Source organism: Anarrhichthys ocellatus, unplaced genomic scaffold, assembly GCF_004355925.1.
Source record: "Anarrhichthys ocellatus isolate YVR2014 unplaced genomic scaffold, GSC_Weel_1.0 scaffold13, whole genome shotgun sequence".
In the NCBI taxonomy this organism is placed as follows: domain Eukaryota; kingdom Metazoa; phylum Chordata; class Actinopteri; order Perciformes; family Anarhichadidae; genus Anarrhichthys; species Anarrhichthys ocellatus.
The window spans coordinates 4359696-4381678 of record NW_022280043.1 but is presented as its reverse complement, the minus strand read 5'-3'; the positions used below and the strand labels follow the sequence as shown (position 1 = coordinate 4381678).

At 42.2% G+C, this 21983-nt stretch overlaps 2 protein-coding genes across 3 annotated transcripts in view; both read left to right on the top strand.

Moving 5' to 3' along the window:
• Nucleotides 1-927: 927 nt before the first annotated feature.
• Nucleotides 928-21211, top strand: crabp2a (cellular retinoic acid binding protein 2, a). 2 transcript variants are annotated; one of them, XR_004212984.1, is made up of 5 exons: nt 928-1252; nt 4083-4261; nt 4785-4901; nt 6569-6976; nt 21199-21211. XR_004212984.1 is itself a non-coding variant. In XM_031853357.1 (4 exons), the coding sequence occupies exons 1-4, from the start codon at nt 1171-1173 to the stop codon at nt 6617-6619; spliced, it is 429 nt and encodes a 142-aa protein (XP_031709217.1). In that variant the 5' UTR covers nt 928-1170; the 3' UTR covers nt 6620-7241. The 2 variants fall into 2 exon arrangements, 1 of the variants encoding a protein (XP_031709217.1); XM_031853357.1 differs by lacking the exon at nt 21199-21211 and having other exon boundaries at nt 6569-7241.
• The window catches only part of itga10 (integrin, alpha 10), a 24399-nt gene continuing 22353 nt past the window's right edge, over nt 19938-21983 (top strand). Inside the window, exon 1 of the mRNA XM_031853358.1 lies at nt 19938-20087. Coding sequence (XP_031709218.1) covers nt 20036-20087 — 52 coding nt within the window. The 5' untranslated portion in view covers nt 19938-20035. The remainder of the gene's footprint in view (nt 20088-21983) is intronic.

The window sequence follows — 21983 nt, the reverse complement described above, 5'->3', positions numbered from 1 at the left end:
GTGTGTGTGTGTGTGTGTGTGTGTGTGTGTGTGTGTGTGTGTGTGTGCGTGTGTGTGTGTGTGCGTGCTCTTTATAGGACTACCTCCGACCCCGCGGGCCCCTGACCCTGCATGCCCCAGTGGCCCATCTGACGCGCTGCTCCAAATGCTCCGGCGTCTCCTCCTCTGTACCCTTTCTTCCGTCCGAGCAGCGGGGGGCGAAAAACTCTGAGGAGACACAGCCGACCCGCGCCAATCCCACGTCTTATTTTAATCTCTCTCTCAATCTGCCTCCCTCCTGGGTTCGGGGTGTTTTTTCCTCTGACTCAGGCCCCGTTGAATGGATAGCCCACCGGTCGAGGCCAGGCGCTGTATCCCATTACCACCGCTTTTATTTTTATGACACACCACTGTGCGTGGCGCACTGGAGGCTGGGGGGGGGGGGTTGGCCTCTCTGTCTCTCTCCTCACAAACACACCCTCTCTCTATCAAACACGCCCGCTCTGCTCTCCAGTCAGTCTGGCAGCGGACTGGTTCTTCTTTCGCACCGCCCTGCCAAGACGACATGTTCTATCAACAGTCTGGCCTGGCTGACATCCTTCCTGTTTTGCACCTATAATGACCGTCAAGTCATTCATTCAACATATCTATAAAATGCCTGCAAGTGGCAAAACACCTCATACACCTGAACATTATGTAGAATTTCATACTAAGCGCACAGGACTTTGGCAATTCAAGCTACGAGCGTGGATGAGAGGCGTCTCCAACGGCTGGCTATGGGCAGTTCTAAAATGCACACGTTGCCTTCAGGGGCGTGGTCAGGTTGAGGAACTGAGGACCTTTGCCTGTAATCTGGTGGCGTGCGGGCGTGCCCGTACAGAAAGGGGCGTGTGTATCCCTACACAAGTATCCTTGCTTGCCGAGCCATTCATTAGTAGCGCAGCCACTTATAGTGCACCGGTACAGAGGTAAGACAAGGGCTCTGACAGTCGGTCACTCATCCCGGGAAGAGGGCAGAAGCAACTGGACGCGCAGAGTCAAACCAGCCGGAGCACCACACACACCCAGACGAGATTCATAAGGGGACGTTGGAGCATTATTGACACAAGACGCGCAGAGACAGCAGAGCACCGACCACACTTGGACCTGACAGTTCTCCTACATTAATCGGCAAACTACCTTCAGCCTAACATGGAGCGCAAAATCCCTGATTTCGCCGGCACCTGGGAGATGAAGAGTTCTGAAAACTTTGACGAACTTTTGAAAAAGTTGGGTAGGTGATAGAATATATTATTTAAAAGAAGAAAAAAAAAAACTGTGCCGAATGTGGCAGCTTGACCCATTTTTTTGCGCGAGAGTGGTTTCTAATGAAGCTTTTATTTTTGTGCGTAATGAGATCAGATGTGTCAGTTTGTGTCAGCTCAAGCTGTAGCTTTCTCAGCACATTATAGGTCAAATCTTCATCTGTGCCCATGCATCAGCGATGATCACCCCCTGTACCGCATTGGTGGGGGGTCTTTGTCATTCTGCAGAACCCAAAACTCGGTGCTTGGCCTCCAACCAGCATCACCCCTCTTCCTCTCCTCCCCCCTCTGGCCTCCCCTATCACAATAGAGACAAACGGCGGCACATCTGTCTGTGTTGTGGCCGCAGATCGTGCGTGTGTGTTTGCGTGGAAGAGGACCGTTATGGCACGATACAGTGCAGGACAGTCACATCCTTATCTGAAGTGACAAGTCAGGATAAACACCTGCTGCTGAGATTCACACGGTTTTTTTACATCACTGGTGCATATGGAGTCTGGACAGGCACCAGGGTGTGTTTTGTGTGTGTGTGCATGTGCATGCGCGCGCGACGTCAGAGCCGTCTGTCGTTAATAGCCAATTTCCATTAGATTACTTTTCCAGTGCACACCTGGAATTCATATCATCACATAAGCGCACACAGAGATGACTGACACGCGTGTGCGGACGTACACACACACAGCTTACTGCCTAAGAAGGTTATTGAAATATCTGTCAAGTATGGCACTATTGGTCTGAATATAGACACCACTGGGCGGGAGTGTGAATTCAGATGTTACACTGATCTACCAATTAGGGGTTAATGTAACTGTTAATCTCTACCTCCTTCTGCATGTGTGTAAGGCAGAAAGTGTGTGTGTGGGGGGGCTATAACAAAAATGGCAAAAATGACTTGGTACTTGGGTTTATGCTTGTGTGTTTTCTTCATACTTGTGTGCAAAAGGGGGAGGAACTTCAACAAGAATGCAGGTTAAACTCCACTACATGACACTGTTGTATCCTACTAAAAAAAAAAAAACACCATCACCGCAGTAGTCATTCCTCAGCATTGGCATGGCTGCCGGAGAGGAAAGGTCCTTGGTTTCATTGGGGAACAAACCGCAGCTGGACACAGCCTGTCAGCACCTAGTACCCTCCTCCTTCCCTCCATCCTCTCTTCCTTTCCTCTCTCCTGCTCTCCTACACTCCTCCCCTCTTCCCTCGTCTCCCCGTGTCCCAAATGCTTCCTCTACCCTCTGCTCTTTGACCTCTGACTCTGACCGAGTGTCTATCTGTGTGTCCTAATGTGGCCGGGTCTGTGTGAATTTAAGCATTTTGCTCGCAGGTTTGCAAAAGTCTGTTCAGGTAATTTCTAACTTTTAACAACTGCCAGTTACTTGAGAAACTTCCCAAATGGTCCCCAGGCGTACTCTCTTTAGTCTGAGTAAACATACAGCTCGGGTTGTTGCCTGAAATAATCTTAACTTTTAATTGAGTAATCGACCAATCATTTCTGCACTATAACCACCTTTGCCACCACATTAAATAAAAGTTCCAATGCCACAGTGTAAAATACTCCATCATAAGAAAAGAAAACTTCACAGAAATATGATGCATCATTATAGATAAAACCATCCAACAGCATGTTAATATATATATATATATATATAGTTTTTAATGTTGCAGCTGACAGAAGTGGAGTACATGTATTTTTTTCTTACCCTCGACTGCATCGCTGTGAAACTGGTACCATACATACGAAAAAAAGACGTTAATAAGACACTGACTCCAGCACAATGTACGATGCGAGAGGTAATAATCAGCTTTACACAATTAAAAATGTATCTGCACATAATAATAATAATAACAACAATGCACATAAATACTGTGTTGTGTGTGTAGCATGTACAGCCTGAGCATCCAGATGCATGCTGAATGACTGTGCATTTCAGGGTTTGTATATATTTACCCTCGATGACAGGTGGGAATGTGTGAGAGGTGAGAAGTGCGAAACCCAACTCGACGGAAGATACACGCTGGACGACGTACACAAACTTCCCCTCACACTTGGGCAAAGATCTTCACACACACAGACCACTGCCCCTTGTCTGTCTGTCTGACTCCCCCCCTCCTCACTCCCCTCACTCCCTCCCTCCCACCGCACCGGTCTGCTCCTGGTTCCCTCTTTTTTCCCCGCGGGCTGCATAATTAGTTTAACTGCAGCAGCACACTATGGGAATATGAGTGTGCTGTCTCTCTTTGGTTAAAAAAAAGGAGAATAATGCAGATTACAGTTCAAAATCACCAAATTTGTCTGTGTGTTTGAGTCTGTGTGTGTGCAAAGATGATCAAGTCAGAGGAGAATGCAGATGTGCTGGGTATGACCTCATTTTGTCCTCTCATTATTATTGGACAGAGCTGTGCAATGCTAGGCCTCTCCTTTTACCCTGAGTGTATAGGAGAACACGCATCAACACCACACCACATAATTAAACACACACACACACACACACACACACACACACACACACTGGGCCTAAGGCCTGGGGTTATACATAATTTGGTAAAAACAAGTTTAGCTTGCCTTGCTCCTGAGGGCTGAATCCTATAAACCATCTGTGGCACAAAAAAAGATCTGCCTCATTGCAGCAGTGTACTGCTTCCATGGGAATATTCATTCAAAGTATCTACAACAGTTTGTGCAAGAACAAGTGTTTACTTGTGTCTTTGTGAGCAAATCTCTTCTTATATATACTCTGTCTAGTTTTGTAATTTTCTCTTCGTCTTACTTGTGTGTGTGTGTGTGTGTGTGTTTTCTAGGTGTGAACAAGATGCTTCGGTTAATTGCCGTGAAGGCGGCCTCCAAGCCTCTGGTGGAGATCACGCAGGACAGAGAGACGCTGTCCATTAAAACCTCAACCACAGTCCGCACCACCCACATCACTTTCACTGTGGGGCAGGAGTTCAACGAGGCCACAGTGGACGGACGTCCCTGCACGGTACACAGCACTACTTTCTCTGCACACACATACACATAAGCAAACACACACATAATAAATGTCTGTTTGGGGAGGGAACAGTCCAGATTACATCAATCTGTTTGATTTGGCTTTTCATCATATTTGGACTGATAGCATATCTTTCCTCCTCCCTTAGTCTCTGAAGGCCTGTCATGCTACATTATGCTCCTTCACACTCTTTACGACTCCTTTCAACTTCCCGTCTTCCCTTCGTTCCCCCTTCTTGCCCTTTCTTGCCCTCCGTCCCTCCCTAATTCTTCCCGTTGGTTTCCCCGTTTCCCATACATGGCCTCTGTTTGGCCGTCTCCAAAGCAAACACATGCAAGCAGCCAGCGCTCCGCTTTAGTAGCAATGAGCGCATCACAAGTTATCACTTCTCAGTGATCGCCCTGCTCCACTGTTGTTGTTTTCTCCCTCCATTAGCCACTCTCTTGTGATCTCTCTTTCCCTCTGAATGGCACGATATACATTTTCTTTCTCCTTCTCTATTTCTCTTCGTCAGAGTTCTCCACATTGGGAAACCGACAGTAAGATCAGTTGTGAGCAGACTCTGCCGAAAGGAGAGGGGCCAAAGACGTCCTGGACCCGAGAGATCACCAATGACGGCAAACTGATCCTGGTAAAGCACACAAACTATCCACTAAACCAGAGTTCAGATTTAGAAACAACAAGGGAAACACTTTACTGTACAGTATCGAGATTACAGCGTGATTTATTTTGCACACTTCGAGTCAGACTCGAGATACTAATCAACTTGACTTTGACATAAACCTCTGTAGGTGCATTTTAGGCCACCAAAATGCTCCAGTATTGATTCAAACTTTAAACCTAGGAGCTAATTAACGTTGCTCGAACTAAATTACGACTTTATTTGCAACAGCACACGCAATACCAGTTTTTTCATTATGTAGCCATGTAATCATTTAATTGCATACTGAGTACCGGAATGAATGTGCCCTGTAGTTATTTAATACCCTGTACACCATATTTAAAAACCTCTTAAAGTGTAGGTCGTATATTTAAATTAATTATACCAAAACGAAACTGTAAATTCCCCGGAATATCGGTATTGTGCCTCCGTTTTTCCAATACTTTCTATTAAGGAATTAGATTCTTGTATCTTGCATTTCCTATCTAATAGTTGCAGGGTATTTTTCAATATGCCACTACAATATGCAACTATTTTGGGGCTTTTTCACATTTGTAAAGACAGTTCTGTACTGATAGCATCTGGTATATTACATATTAGTACTTCCTTTGTACAACAAAAAGACATGGTAACTTACTGTGATGTGAAGTGTTGCCTTTAGACTATATAATTGCGCTTCGAATACCATGATGTCTACTGGCAGAAGATGAAAGAGATTCTGTTGCAATTACAAATGCATGTACAGGCATCAGCTTGATGTCATGAATGCCTGTGTTTTAGTGTGTTGATGAGTGTTTTATAGAAACACTAAACAAAGACAGCTACCAAAACTCATTTCTGTGAATAAGATGCCTGTCCACAAACAGAACTGTATTCAATAAGAAAACCCACCTAGCTGGCACTTCATGTTGACTAAAACTTATTTTGTATTAAAAATAATTGTTAATAATAGCGGTAAACCAGTGCTGTCTCTCAATTAGCATTGATCTGTACTTACATAAGAGCTTGCACACCCGGTGACAAATATATGGCTAAATGCAGTGCACTACGAGTACCTGGATGGTGAACTCATAGCGGTCATAAAGTTAATCGGTTAATCTTTGTTTTACGTTTTAATACAAATGTCAAGCGAGCAACCGATCACGGTCAAATGTTGGTAATGCTTTTAGAAGAATGCAAATAGATGAAAAGGAAGACGACATAGACGAGTAGTAGTATGGTAGTAGTATAGTAGTAACGGAAGAATCTGAGTACAGAGCACAGTACAACCAGATGACACATGTATGCTCTGGAGTCAATTGTTTTTTATGGGGCAGAGCTGGCAGTGACTTAAATTCTAAGACTCCTGACGTGCTCTTAACAACCAAAGAAGCCAGCAGTATAACCGTGTGAGAGTTTTGCACAGACTTGCATGGTTGCGTAAACAACTTTCCGGAAATGTTTGTTCAAAACAGTTTGGCACAGTGAGATTACGTTGGTCTAAACTGCTGGATGCTTAAAAAAAAAAGCTTAATTTGGAGGTTCAGAAATAATAAACATTAATGACTTGTTCTACGAAATATTTTTAATACGAATTCACATTGAACTGCAGATAACCGTGTCAGTATTTAAACATCCACATTCTCCTCTCTTTTTAGACCATGGGAGCAGACGATGTGATATGCACCAGAGTCTACGAGCGACAATGAACAAGAGCACTTCTCACTTTTCGTCCTTCCAGCCAGCCCCCTCTCCTGCATCACCACTTGCATCTCGTCACCCTCTTTGTTATGGCAGCACTGGGAGATGGCAGTCTTTAGTTGTATTCCATTATCTCTGTTAGCCTCACTATGTAATGAGTGTGGCAACTGTGTGTCACATATCTACACGACGGTCTTAGCTCCTCAGTTATCTGCCTCTCTCTGCAGCTCCATCAAACGTGACCAGCTGGGTTTTAAACATAAAAAAAAAATGTATGTTGGATTTGTTGAGTGACAGCTCCATTTATTTGGCTGTGTGTGTGTGTGTGTGTGTGTGTGTGTGTGTGTGTGTGTGTGTGTGTGTGTGTGGGGCAGCAGAAGAGGTGTGAGACTATATTTGTAGACGTGTAAACCAATCTTTGAGCTCTTCCAGTTTCAGGTCAGTTTTGTTTAGTTGTTCTGCCCCACAACTTTAACCTTTTCTATCTCATGACGACGTTTATATTTATTACTACACTAGGAGCCTGCTACAGTACTGCTTACGTTTTTACTTTGTGTCTCTTTTATATGAAATGTGATCATAGGAAACAACACTTTCTATGGGAAAACAATAAAGCATGATATTAACTCAGCCTGACGTCGACTCTTGGCCCTCCTGAACTGAAAACCATTAGGTAAATAACAGCATTTAACACTGCGCATGTTTTATGGTTTGTGAGTGTAGCTGTGGAATATGTGCACATTAGATGGCTCCATCTTATTTTAGGCTTTCTGTCAGCTGTCTGCAACTAGAATAACTTGTCTGCCCCCTCCCTCTCAGTCTCGCTCGCTCTCAGTTTTTTTGTTTCCCCATCCCTCCCGTTCATCTCTCTCTGTCAATCATCTCTCTGCCACATGCCCTCATTATTCCTCCCTCGCAAAGTCTCGATGCTGAATACTTTTCCATTTGACTCTCTCTGTCTGCTCACTTTTATCACACATTTCACGTGGATCTGCCCATCCTGAAATTTTTCCCTGGCATGTGAAGCAACATACAGAGAGCCAGCTGTGGGAATGCCACCATTGAACACTGCTCAGTTTTATTTCCATTTAACTTGCCAGTTCATATTCATATTTCTCAGGAAGGTTTTTAAAGGTTCCTCGACCTAAAGGAATAGTTTCACATTTTGGGAAAAAAATTGCCTGGCACCTCTGGCTCACTAATTCATCGTTTTTGTTTAATTCAAACAAAACCTGAATTGTAGCAAAATGGCAATTCACCGTTATACTGAAGGTGATGTTCCAGACCATTTCTTGGCCTTTCTTGGCTTGCTAAATTATTTAGCAAGCTGAATACACTTGGCTTCTCCCAGAGGTGTTCTCATGACTTAGCCACTTGAACACAACCATATCTTGTACACAGCTTCCCACGTCGTAACCACAAGCTCCATTTGAAGGCAGCAATAGTACAGTATATAACCCCCCGAAATGGCAAACTGTCATCATTCACACTTTGGGTTTTGTATCGATCAACAAGACATAATGTGTTGGTGGGTTTTTGCCATTTTTTTGTACAGAGTCAGGCTAGCTGTTTCCTTTTGTTGCAGTCTTTATGCTAAGCTAAGCTAACTGGCTGCTGGCTCGAGCTACATATTCAGCGTAATGACCACACAGTTTGAGAACGGTATCAATCTTCTCATCTAACTCTCGGCAAGAAAGCATTTCCCAAACTGTTGATCTGTTCCTTTAAACGTCCTAATTTAAGGAACATCTGCTGTTATGGCAACCAAGGTAGATAAGACAAACAGAGGTCAACTTGGAACGATTATGGGTCGGACACTGAACTACCTGACCAATCATCAAATGATCAGTGGGCGTGTCTCCAATGGCAGGAAATGCCAATTAGATTACAGGGTAGAACTGATTGACAGCAGATGTGCTTAACAAGGAGTGGACTGTTAAGGGACCTGGAAATGAAAAAGGGGCTGGGGAGAAAGATGGATGACCCAAGGTTCACACACACACACACACACACACACACACACACACACACACACACACACAAGTAAAAACTAGATTCCTGAGAGAGGAATTTTGTGATGCTAAAACTGCTCTTTCTTTTTTTTTTTTTAAACCAACTATCTCTCCTTTATTTCTCTTCTTGCCCTGCAGCTGTGTGTGGTTACAGTGTGACCCCAATAAATTCCCCTCCTCTGCCTCCTGCCCTAATAAAAGGGGTAAATAACTACCCCTCCCTCGCTGTTTATTACCCCCTGGGGCAGTAAAAGGCAGCTGTCTGGCCTCCTTCAAAACACCGGACCCCTGTAAAAAACACACATGTACACACACATTCACATACCAAACTAAAAACACACATTCTGGGAACTCTTCACACATACCATCAAACACTCGCACTGTACATACAGCTCATAAAACACTGCAGTGGCTCAGCCAAAGGGTGGACAGACAATCTGCCTGGTGCACAAAACCCTGTGAAAACCCCTGAAAGACGTAGCATCACAAGCAGGTCTGAAAAAGACAAGAACACATCATCTCTGCTGAAGATATCTTGGCTGCATCGTTATCCCTGCAGGTTGGTGGCTTTGCAGAAAACTTAACAAGGAGCAGAAGACAGTTTGGCAACATCGGGACAAACATACCTCACTCCACACGCTCCCTGTAAGTCAAAGAAATAAACAGGGACACATCGTAGAATGAGTAAAAACAGATGCATGCATACCAACAAAATGAAAAACACCTGTTTGCTGAATGAGTACGCAGAATTCACTTTATCAATCAGAATAAGGTGGAAATCAGATCACATTTAACATGTCTAACAAGGTGACCATAGTAACTATCTGAGTGTCAATCAATTGTATGAGAGCAGGTTAGTTTAGGTGCCCCAGGGTTTTGATAGATGACTTACGTGCAGGGAGCAGTGGAGTGTGTGTACTTGTTTGCATACTTCAGAGTATACATCACAAAAGGCAAGACGGTGATTTGTGATCTGGTTGAAGCAATTATTGCCATTCTGGTCAAATGCATTCTGGGTCAGACAGTAAAGAAGAGAGAGGACTCGTGGAAAAATACCCCGCGGGTAACTGAGTGGGAGCGCGCGATGGGGGAAAAAGAGGCCCATATCTTTGTGATAGTCTGCACACACGCACATAAATTCATAGATATAGAATGCATGTGACAGTGTGATGACAGGTGATTGTTATTAAATGCACTCACATACTGTACTGTCTCTGTTTACACACACACACACACCTGCAAGCCTGGACAAACTGAGACACACATCTAACAGTTGCACGCACCGCGGTAAAGTGCACCAATCTCCTGTGGCAAACGCAATTAGACCACCCAGGAACCTTTGAGGCCACTTGTAAAACATCGGTCAGGAAAAGTAGGCTACACCGAGGGCATACATCACACACACACACACACACACACACACACACACACACACACACGCGCGCTCGCACACACACGCGCACGCACACACACACACACACACACACACACACAGACACACACACGCGCGCGCACACACACGCACTGCTGCTCTTACATCGTTACAGTTTACATGTTTATGGGAGATAAAGTAGAAAAAAAGGAGTCACCAAAACCATACTGGCCAGTTTGAAACACAATTTCAAACACATGCACATGTTTACATATGATCTGAAAATATCTTAAAATTCCCATTATTCTCTGTCAAGATACAGAGTTAATAAGCCACAGGAGAGGCATGAGAGAGTGGGGAAGGTATTCACTAAAGGTCATAGGAAGACGCCGAGGACACACAGGACACTCAACCCAACAACATTTAAAAGCTCTTCTTTTTTAAGTCTGGGCAGAGAGTCCTTCCATTAGGGAAAATCAAATCAAAGAGGAGTGGAATGGAGAGACGAGGAGACGCTGAGTCACTGACTAAACTGAGCGCTGAGGTAAGCTTCCTTTTAACTTTCTTGGCAAATTATTGAAAAGATGATTCATTCACTTACACACAAAGGGGCCAAAGATATATTTGTGTACTTTGCTCAGACATCTGCAGATGTACCGTCAGCTCAGTGGGGAGTCTCCCCGATGAGCATCATCATCCTGCTCCTCCGCTTAGTGTAGGACAATGGTCTCACAGTATACCCGGCTGAATGAAGTCTTTGTAGAGATGAAGAATGCAATATTAAAAGTGATTACAGACTCTGACGCTGACCTCTGGATAGATGGAGGCAGATGATGGAAAGATGGAAGATACCATTTAAAGAGTGTGGGAGAAGTTAAAGAGAGGGCGATATGCTCTTAGACATTGCTTTATTTCTAGGTATAAATGCTCTACTTAGCTAAAAGTATAGGGACAGTCAAAAACTGCCATGCATAGAAAGTGGATAGAGTGCACTTTCAAACCCAGTTGGGTGGAGGTGCAGGACAAAAGCAGCATACATAGGAAAATATTACATACAATCTATTGGAGTTCAATATAATGTGCCATACATTCTATCTATTTAATGCCTATGACCTTTTGCCTACCTCTGGCGCTTGCTCAAGCTGATGATTTAAACCTTTGATTTTAGAAGATCGGGGGCAGAAGAAGGGGGAGCGGCATGTCGTAACCTGTGTTCAATTTAAAATGAGATTTAACCAATCTCCGGACTTTTTGGCAATACACTTTTCTCACTGGTTTAGCTGTCATTCTTTTTTCTGGTGTTGAAAACTTGTTGTAGACCAGTTTTTTTTCTCTGAATTGGAATCCAAAGAAATATACTTTGAATTGAATTAAAATAAACAAGTGAAAACTTAACTATTTTGTATGGCTCCATCTTTCCATCTCGGTCGGGACATCGGAACCAAGAGAGAAGGGTCTCCTCTATCGCTCAGCCCCTCCGGTAAGCTGCAGCACGCTCACACCACGGCACATGCACTGATACCATCTCACCCACACACACACACAGTCATTTAACCTGCGGATCTCAGAGCAAGGATATAAAAATCATCCTTTGTAAACCAATTGCTGTCCGAGCACTATACTATACTAGAACGTATACGTATAGGTATAGGGAGTGAAGGGAAAATTTTATTAACATCAAGAGAAAAAATTAAGATCCATGATTTGCGGTCAAGAACGAATTAAAATGAATGAACAACTGATCGTGTTGTTGTTAGCCTCTTAAGCTCCAGCCCTATTTGTAGGCCTCTGCTCGAAAATAGCATACAAACACTAAAGTGACCATAGTTCTGTAACTACAAGGTCTATTTTAATAATTTTTGGTGATATAATCAGATCACAACACTTGTGAGATTGTTCAGATGGGTAATATTGTGTATATGTTGCTGGTTAATATAGTAAATGAAGACATTACACAGCTCAAATTGAAAATAATCAGGTTCGCCTGAAAAAAAAAGCACTTTTATTGATATAAGGTTGTTGAAATAATGCAGATATCTCCCTAAAAACTGTCCCAAATCATAGCACACCCGATCAGTAGTTGCTGAATAAAGGTTAAAGTGGGATAAAGTGAAGAATAAGAGGCTTTAGTAGAGAGCGGTCAAGCGAGGTCATCATTTTCGAACCAGCTGTTGCAGCTCTTACATTGTACTTTTATATACTATATAACTATATATTTCACTTTTTTATCACTCATATTATTCAATACATCCAAATACAGCTGTTAGGAATCATTTTGAGATTCCTAACATCATCAGAGCCTGTTTCTGGCTGTCATCTATAGGATTTTCTCAGTTCATGTGTGTGTATGGGGCTGTATCTCAGCCTATCATCGGTCGATTTCAGTCAATAAGCCCTCCTTCGACGTGTCAGAGTCTCAGGAAGGCATGTGTCGAATTTGGTGTTGATTGACATAAGTTTCAACCAGTAAAGTTGCAAGAAGTGCCGCGTCTCCCCGAGAGTAAATTTCCGCGATTTAACGGCGATTTCTGGCCAGGATTTCATGCTTTTATGCCACGTTTTCTAGATGCTTATATTAGTAGTCTATAGTTGTGTTTGGAGTGTGTAAGAAGTGACTTATATGATAGTGTTGCCCATACGTTGCTGTTTCATCCAGAAAAAAACTGGACCAATCCACAATACTGGCGAACAATAAGGCTATTTTCCGAACAATATTTCCAGGGGTTCTGAGCCAGAGAGCCCCCAAATTTGGGGACGTGGAGCTTAAGAGGTTGTTAGTCATATATTACTGTTTGGTATAATTGACCGCCTGTACAGGTTTCTTTTTTTAAAGGTTTTTAGAACGTGCATAAAAGTGAACTTTATAGCAGAACAGTATTGGATTAAATTGTATAGGTATACTTTATAAAGTGAACACAGTTGTTCTCACCATCTCTGACAGTAGCTGTCATCTTTGTTTGCATATATATCTTAAAACTAAAAGAACTGATACCACTCACTGCTTTTAAATCTAAAATTAATCTAAATCTAAAATGAAAGAAATAGAGGCAGGTTCCCAAAAATGTCAATGTTTTTTAAATTAACTTGGTTAAGTCACTGTCTCTTAACTTTTTATTTCTTTTCACTTGTCTTGTTCTGTGTTTTCTGTCTAACTATGTGTTTCTTGTGTTGCTGCCTGTCTTGGCCAGGTCTCCCTTGAAAAAGAGATTTTTAATCTCAATGGGACTTCACCTGGTTAAATAAAGGTTAAATAAAAAAAATAAATAAATAATATCCTGCTTACTCATTCCAAAAAAACATGGCCGGTAAAATGCTGCTGTAACAGCCTCCGCTCTTCTGGTTTCAGCAACATGTTGGGACAACAAGTTCTTCCACAAGAACTTGGGATCAGCTCACTGTCAAGACACACTCTCACACACACACACACCAATTCACAAAGGAACATACGGGTGCACACACACATGCAAGCATATGCCCATTTCTTTGCACATGACTTGTTGGTTTGTTAAGATAAACAGGAGTCCTCCACAGCTACTGTGCTTTTGTGACGGATCAACTGATTAACAGGGGAAACCTGGGGATGAGTGTATTAAATACATTAAGCTTCAAGTAATTCCTGCGAGCCTCCAGGGAATCAAAGAGAAGGTTCAATGAGGTATAACATGAAGAACTCTTAAAAGCAAAAGTAATACTTGGAGTCACATCAGTGGTACTTTTAAAGAGCCTGCATTTGATTACTGCATACATGAGGTTCAGCTTATCACCCTCTCTTTCTTTTCCATTTATTTTTTTCTCACTTCCCTCCCTTCCTCACTCGCTCCATCTCTTTCCTCATTTGACAAGCTCCAGACGGTTTCCAGGCCGACACATACCGGAGACCAGTTTGTCAAAGCTGGACACAGCGTAACGCTGGCTGAGTTGTGCTGTGGTGTCGTTTGATTGGTGGCAGAGGACTGTGATTTGGGAAACAGTTGTGGAGGAAGCACACCTTGTAAAAACTAAACTAAAAAAAATACTAGCTGCTGCACAAACACACTGAAACATGTGTGTGTGCACGAAAAGAACCACAAGCTGCTGTATGTGTCAGAAAGCAAAGTTTTCTGAGATAACAAAGCCATGCAGTCTTCGTGGGAAGAAGCGCTGCATATTGACAGAAAATCATCATGAAAACCACAGGCGTAACTTGTTAGCATGGCTGCTGCCAAACCCAGCAGGAGTGATGTTGCAGGAGCACCTGGTGACAGATAGAAAACGGGCACGTCTGCTAACACTACACTGTCACTACCGTCCAACTTGTCCGCAAATCACAGCTACTGTACTGCACCGATGATATGTAACACATCTGTGCTATGGTCTCCTACTGCCCTCCACCTATCCATCTATACAGCCAGACTCTGTGTCTGACATTGATTTACTGATCGTCCAACAGGCAAAATGTCCCAGGGACATGCCAGCCAATGTAGTACGCCCAGACATTCCTTCTGCTCCCCATCCTAAAATGTGTATTTGCTTTGAAAGGGGAACTCGGCACACTGAGCATTAGACGTCAGTTCAGTGTTTAAACTCTGCTGCTGTCTGTGATGTAGCACACATGAAGTGTAGAAGATTTTCTGCTGGTGCATTTCTCGATTTCAGACCAAAAAAATACACAAATGCACATTGGAATATAATATGCAAAATCAGGAGTAATCATATATACATATTCCATCAAATATGCATCTAAGAAGTAGTGTAAAATGCTTAATCTTTGCTTTAAAAGTCTGTGTAGAAAATCTAAACCATTAAGACAAGTCTTCAATGGCTGATCAATGTTATATCGCCAAGTGGGAACACAGAGAATAAAGTGTGCTGTCTACTGTATTCAGTATTCACTCTGCTGTGCACTTTGTAAAAGCTGTAAAAGTTAGCTCCTCTTCATTGATTCAAATGGTGTTGTTACAGCAGCGCAAATGGGCTCCTTTATAGTTCCGTGTGAAACTGTGTGGGAGTGTGTTTTGGCTCCCACTCCAGTTCCACCTCTGTGCAGGAATCTGTGGTTGTGTACGGTGAGGTTAATTGTGAGCAAGGGCATCTGACTTAACATGCTGCTGCCAGTCAGCATTACTATGCTGCCAGTCGAGTTACAGTAACGGCAGCTGCCAAAAAAAATGCTGAGGTAGGTCACTGCAAACCCAAAAAGTGTGCGTGTCTTTTGGTGGTATGAGATAAGAACTGGGACAACTCGGATCCAAGAGGAAGAAGACAGAAGGTGGAGGAAGATAGAAGAGGGGGCAATAATGGCAAGGACACTGATGGAGACCAATGTCAACGAGGCAGTAACTGTGAGCAATGATGGAGAGACAGAGGTCAATTCTCCAATAATCATTATCTTTCAACACCACCGGATTCATAAATCTAAAGCTAATGAAGTTCTTCTCATTCCTGGATGTGTTAGCCACTCATGAGTTTACTCTCCAAACCCATTGCACTCTCTCTCTCCCAGCCCAGGCAGAAATCCATCACCACATGACGAGTCTCGAGTGGGAGCGCTGATTTGCAAGAGACAGAAATAGACACATTACCACAAATGTGAAAGGCGGAATTCAGCATAATATAAATCAGCTGAGCATCATGAGAATCAGTAGACAAACTGGCCCTTGGATGATCTTTGCAATTAGCTTTTGAAAAGGAAAACCTACCAATTCTGAAAAGCTGTTATAGTACAGAAGCACACCAGGAAGCTGTTCAGACTAGTGAAGACAGGCTCGGAAAGTACAATAGTTGAGACGGAGCGGCACCAAGTGGTGACAGGGGAGAATTGTTTTAACAGCAGTCAATAGCAGCACATTTAATCAGAACTGCTGGTTGTTGTTTCTTTTTAGATGACACCACATAACACCAAAAACCTCTCTGGTTGAACCTCAGCTCTTGAGGCAGAAAAAACTAAATATAATAAATAGAAAAAACGATCAGACTATAAACAGTAAGCCTACGATTTTTCTCAGTTTTTGAAGGCTATACCTTTCCACGTTTGCAACAGCATGTTACAAAACAGTATCAGATTTCAGCAACTTCTTTTTCAGAATTTTGTGTTAAGGGAATTTTTTTTAAATGTTTTTTGTTGATACAGTGGGAAGAGTGTACAAGGAAGCTTCCTGTCTGATCCACCACTAAAAGAACTCTTTGCTGCTTTGTCCCCACACTTTTGAACCTTCAATGACTTCAGTACAGACCCACTCACAATTATATTCCCCTCTATTGAGGGAGTTGATGAACAAACAAAGTACAAGCACAAGTGGAACAGGATTTAGGTCCTCAGCCTCCAAATGAAGGCAACTCTTGACTTGAGCAAAGGACAAACGTACAAAAATCGCTCTGTGGCAGATATGGGCCTGTACAATTTAAAAGTGTGTCCACTTACCAAAAGTCGAATTAATGCAAAACTAACTGAAATACAAAATGTTGTGAATCTAACTTAAGTTATTCCCTGGTGCAGTGACACTTGGTCACTAGTGGTCAGAAGTTTTAGCTAGTTTATGAAGTTCTTAGCCAGAAACTGACTACTTACACATCCAGCAGAAACACGGTAACAGGGTCAACGCCTTGAGGTCTTCTTCATGGCACCTGATAAATATTCCTATTTGTTATTATCGTCCTCGTTTGGTCAGCAAAGTCTTCAAAAAATAGCATAAATGTTCCACTTTGTTCACCTGTCACTCACCTCATTGCGGGGAAAGTAGCATATAGTAACCCAAACAGTCATTTAGGTTTTAATTTAGGACGTTAGGGATATAATGTTGTAGAAGCAAGCTCACCGGACAAAATACAGTTTTCTTGGTGACTTTTCAGGTGGGGGAATGTCGACAACAGGTGTGTGTAAAGTAACAAAAACATGACTTAGTCCGATGGAGAGGGGATGATTTATATTAAATGTTAAAACAACTGAAAATATGGCATAGAATGTCTTCCTCGCTCCGACTTGAGTGCTGCTGAACAATACTGCCTCTAATGGTAGGAAGGTATTCTGTAATCCTACTTATAATGGTCATCGCCATTCATAGACCTAAATTCCACCCTAAACTTTCCTTTTTTTTAAGTCAGTGAACAATATAAATTAAAAAAAATCCATCCAAACGGATACATATGGAAACATAAATGCAAATGACAGGATAATAACATAAAACATGCCAGGGATCACCATAAATAAATAGAAAGGAAAGTGAAAACATTAAATTGTAAGCAGTCTCAATAGCTTTTTTTGCTTTTTGTTGAGTTGTTGTCTTAACATACAGTTCGATTTCTTTCATGAAAACATGAAAGTGAGGTTTTACTTTTGCAAATTTACATTTCTTCTTCTCCTTCTTTTGGTTTCAATGATGGGTTGCAACCGTTACTAATGTACCAGAGTTTATACAATATATTGTCCTTGGATAACTTTATATAATTAGGTAAATTGCCAAAAGTAATAAGAATTAAATGATAGTACTAATAATTTATAACAATCCCTATGTTCTATGATGTATTCAAATAGTTCACAATTGTTTCTGTGTGTCCTGCACCTTCCCAGAATACCCACACGGTCCCTTTCCCTAATATTTTCTAGTTTTATCCTTTCTTCCCTATAGTTGCCGCAGATCAAATTTACAGTTACACCAATGTCCACCATCAACACTAAACCCACAAGGATTTGATTGAATGAGGGCTCGTACAAGTACTATACTCAAGTACAATTTTGAGATACTTGTACTTCAGTGTTTCCAATTTCTGCCACTTTATACTTCTACTCCACTCCACGTACACACACTTTGCAGATTCGAAAAATACAAAATATAGGCATAAAAAATTATGTATTATGGATAAAGATAAGACAGCACTAAACACTTGCTACTATCCTATGATGTAAAATGATATTTAAAGAAAGTTATGCACCCCATATAATCCCATGTATTTGGTATAATTGTATTTTTGTATCTTGAGTCACTGTGGAGCAGTAACTGGAGAGACCTGACAGTGGCGCCCAAGAGCTTTACAAGAATATTCTGGAGAGGGGTCAGTGTATCAGGTGCAATTCCTTATCCATGTTGACATTATTTCATCATTTGATTTCAGTTTAAATCTACAGGTCCAGTTAAAGAAGACATTTAAGATGCCAGTTGACTTGGGAAATTTAAGAAAGGCTCACAAATAGGATTAATGTAGCGCAGTATGTATGAGAGCTTCTTTAAACATGTTTTCATTACAGAGCTTTCCACTTTCATCCGACAGAATCCCTCCTAGATGGTGGCACACCAAACTAAATCTAAAAATAGGGGTAAATGCATTGATGGTAATACGAAGACAAGGTTGGACAATCTCAAAACAAAATTGCCATTTTGACGTGGTCCATCAACAAATTTATACACGTCTTTTATTTGTGATAAATTCATTACCAAAAGCTTCATTACATGGAAAAATATGATAACCAGGGATATACTTTTGCACAGTTTACTGCACAGCACCTCATGCTCTTTTATACTAGTCTGGTATTTGCAGCCTATTTCTTTTATGTTTTTGAAGTTAAGAAATCAATGTTTTAGTGAAGTCTGTATTTGCCTTACACAAAAAAATGATAGTCACTTCCACACAATGAGGAATACAGCTTATTAATTAAACACTCGGTACTTGGTATTTGACAATACCCAAAGCCCGGGTATCGCTATCGGTACCAGGATTGGAGAAAAGTCTGATTGGTGCATCACTAGTTATCAGTTACACCTGTTTGACAGGCCAGTTGAATGTCCCTATATACAGCAGAGCAGCTGAGGGTTAAACATTCAGACTTGTATTTCCCTTTATCTGAATTGTTGTACTTTTTACCCTGTATATGGTCAATAAGCTGTCATTAATTAGTTGAAAAAATTATTTTTTTCAAATGAAAAAATATTAATAGATCAGTTATGAGCCATTAATAGAACAACTTTCCCGCAACCTGCACCCACAATTTGATCTTATTAATGGCTTATAACAGATCTAAATGAGTTATTAACCAATAATAACAATAATTAAGCCATCAATTAGGAGCTTGTAGCCCTCGATAGATGGTGCCCTATTAAAAAGCATAGTACTTTGTTATTTTCCACAAGTTTGAGATCGTAGGCCTATGTGTGAAGGGTTGTTGAAAAGAAATAAGTAAGTCAGAGGTGAGCAAACTGAGAGAAGTCGTCAGTTTGAAAAAGAAGAGAGAGGGAGAGGGATGTGGGTTTGAGGTTTGTCAATGTGAAGCAGTTGCTCAGAGAGGACTGGTGGATGGAGGAGGACGCATAGAGGGAGGGGAACTCTGAGGATAAATGCGCTCTTTCATTTCAAAGTGAGAGTGATCCGTTGATAGAGGCACATATTTACACCGACAGTAACTCCCGGGGAACAAGCAGATTGTTCTTAAATTGAGAAAATCCGCGGAGAGGATCATGGATAACAAGTTATCTGAGGAACCTCAACTTAAATGTTTGTCTTGATGAACGGAGTTTCTGTCCACATGAGAGCTTGAGCTTCAAAGACGCGCTCCGGAGCCAAGGGGGATAACGCGCGGTGCTGACAGGCTGTTTGGGAAGGTGTTACACATTAGTAATGGTTTAATGATTCTCAACTGCAGCCTCTTGTTGGATGGGACAGGTGCATTATTTTCACGCCCGTAACATGGGTCACCGAGGTGTCAACTTAGTCCTTTCTCTTTATCTTTTCGTCCACTACAAGAGGGTATAACTTTCTGTGGTGTCACCCGAATATTTCCACAGGGACTTTAAGAAACAAAAACAAAACCACGTTCACGAATTATCGTGTCGAGGTTTGTTTTATTTTTTTATATTCAAAAACTCAAGAACGCAGACATGCCACTGGAGCACCGTTTCACTGGATTTTACGCATCTCTTGGGGAAAGAGAGAGCTGAGAACGCGCGTGTGCGTTTATGTGTGTGTGTGTGTGTGTGGTCGACGCCGATGCATTGCACTTACAACAGCTCAAGGGAGAAAACTTTGTAAACAGAAAAATAGAGGAGATACTCTTCTTTCATTCGGCTTCATAAATGGATCTGCGTAAATACCTGTTGTGCCTGGAGCTCATCCTTCTTCTGACAGGTAAGAACCACTTTATGGTCATTTTTAAAGTTATATATTTGGGTTAATAAGTCAACTTTAAATTTGTGTTGTGAACATTTTGTTTTGAAAATAAGATGGAACTTAAGGATAATGGGAGTCTGAACAGGAGGGGGGGAATCACTGCTCTTAAAGTCAACTTGTGAACTTTGGAGAACTTAAGTCATCCTCTTGTCCATGATTGATGCCTCTTCACTTCCCAGTTGCTCTCCTTTCCTCCAGCGTTGTCTCACTGGGTGATACGGTCCTTAACCTCCACAACTCTTGCACTTCAAGACTTGTGTGAATGATTGTGTCACAGTGCCTCCCTGAGTCCCAAAGAGCTTTATTCTGTGTGACAGTATAAGTGAGTGAGCATGAAGACATTTCCTCCATGGAGCATGAACATCAGCTCCCCTCCTCTACTTATGTTCGGTGTGGCAGAGCAGCCTCACACACCTCATTGAGCCATTCCCGCTCACCGGCAGGGAACCTAAGAAAAAGACCATTGTTGTCTACAAAAGTGATTGTGCAGCTGATAAGCAGAGGTTTAACTGCTGTATTATGGCCTGCAGTGAAGCAAAATGAGATCAATGGGCTGAGATATTATGTTGTGCAAGGCATGTTAAGTTTGTACCTGCTCTGAATCACACAGTCGCTGAAGTCAATGTGTAGATTGAGACATTGGCATGTAGCCTGAAGAGTGATTAGTCAATCAATTGTGATGCAATGCAAAATGCTTCTCATCCAGAAGCTGAGGAATGAACGAGACATACTCACACAGCAATGCATACACACACACACCAATTACAAATGCCAGCAGCCTGTGGTTAGCTTTTACACATTGCTCACCATTATCAGGTTAAATCAAGCATGTACATGGTAATTGTTTCCCCCCTTCTTTTTTTTTTTACTCTGCAATCTTTGATGTAAATTGTACTGTAGCTTATGTGACCGTAAGTGTTGCTGCATGTGTCATACAGGAGCATGGAGGTGAGTGAGTATGTGTGTAATGTTAATGGCTTCAGCAGAGCTCCCCTGATGTGGACAGCAGGCATCCCACTGTAACATGCCTGTTACACTCTGTTATGCTTTACTGAGATGTCGAACACAGGTGTGTGTGTGTGTGTGTGTGTGTGTGTGTGTGTGTGTGTGTGTTTGACTCCAGTCATTTCCACATTTTTGCTATTATTCTCCCAGCTATCTTCTTGTGTTTTATTACTTTCCCATAATTTGTTGACTTTCATTCCTACTCCCCCTCTTCTTCCACCCCCAATTCCCCACGAGAGGGTGACAGAGATGAGAACAGAGCGCGAGGGAGATAATGGAGAGAAAATCTGTGAAAGGGGGTGAGAAGAGGCGGAGGGGTGCATGGGAAACATCATGAGTCAGTTAAATAAAGATGATAGAAACAGACAGTCGAGCAGTATTCTCTACAGCAGGACATTTCACAGAGGGGCTATAAGTCAGGGATGTATATTTAAGAACCAGAGGAACAGACAAGGAGAAAGGGACATTTAACTATGCTAGTCCAATTAAAACCACATACATCAGTGTCTCTGCATACTGCTATAAGTGCTGGCATGTCTCTATATCATCCAAAACATCGTAGTGTCAAGTTCCCTTTCTGTGAACACAGCCATACACATCCAGTAGCAGGAGCGCCCAGAGCCGTATGTGCGGTTGAGAGAATCTGGACCAAGTTCGCCTTGATAAATGTTTGCAGCCAGTTGTCACGGCGATGGGTGGTCAGACAGGCTGCGGCACAGTGTCGTATATAAACCCAAATGAAAATGGAAGCACAGAGGAGGGAGGACAGGGAAAACAGGGAACGATGGCACAGTTTTGTGGGTTGTGAAGGGAGAGGGGGCCTTGTGGTAATGTGTGTTTTAGGAGGGG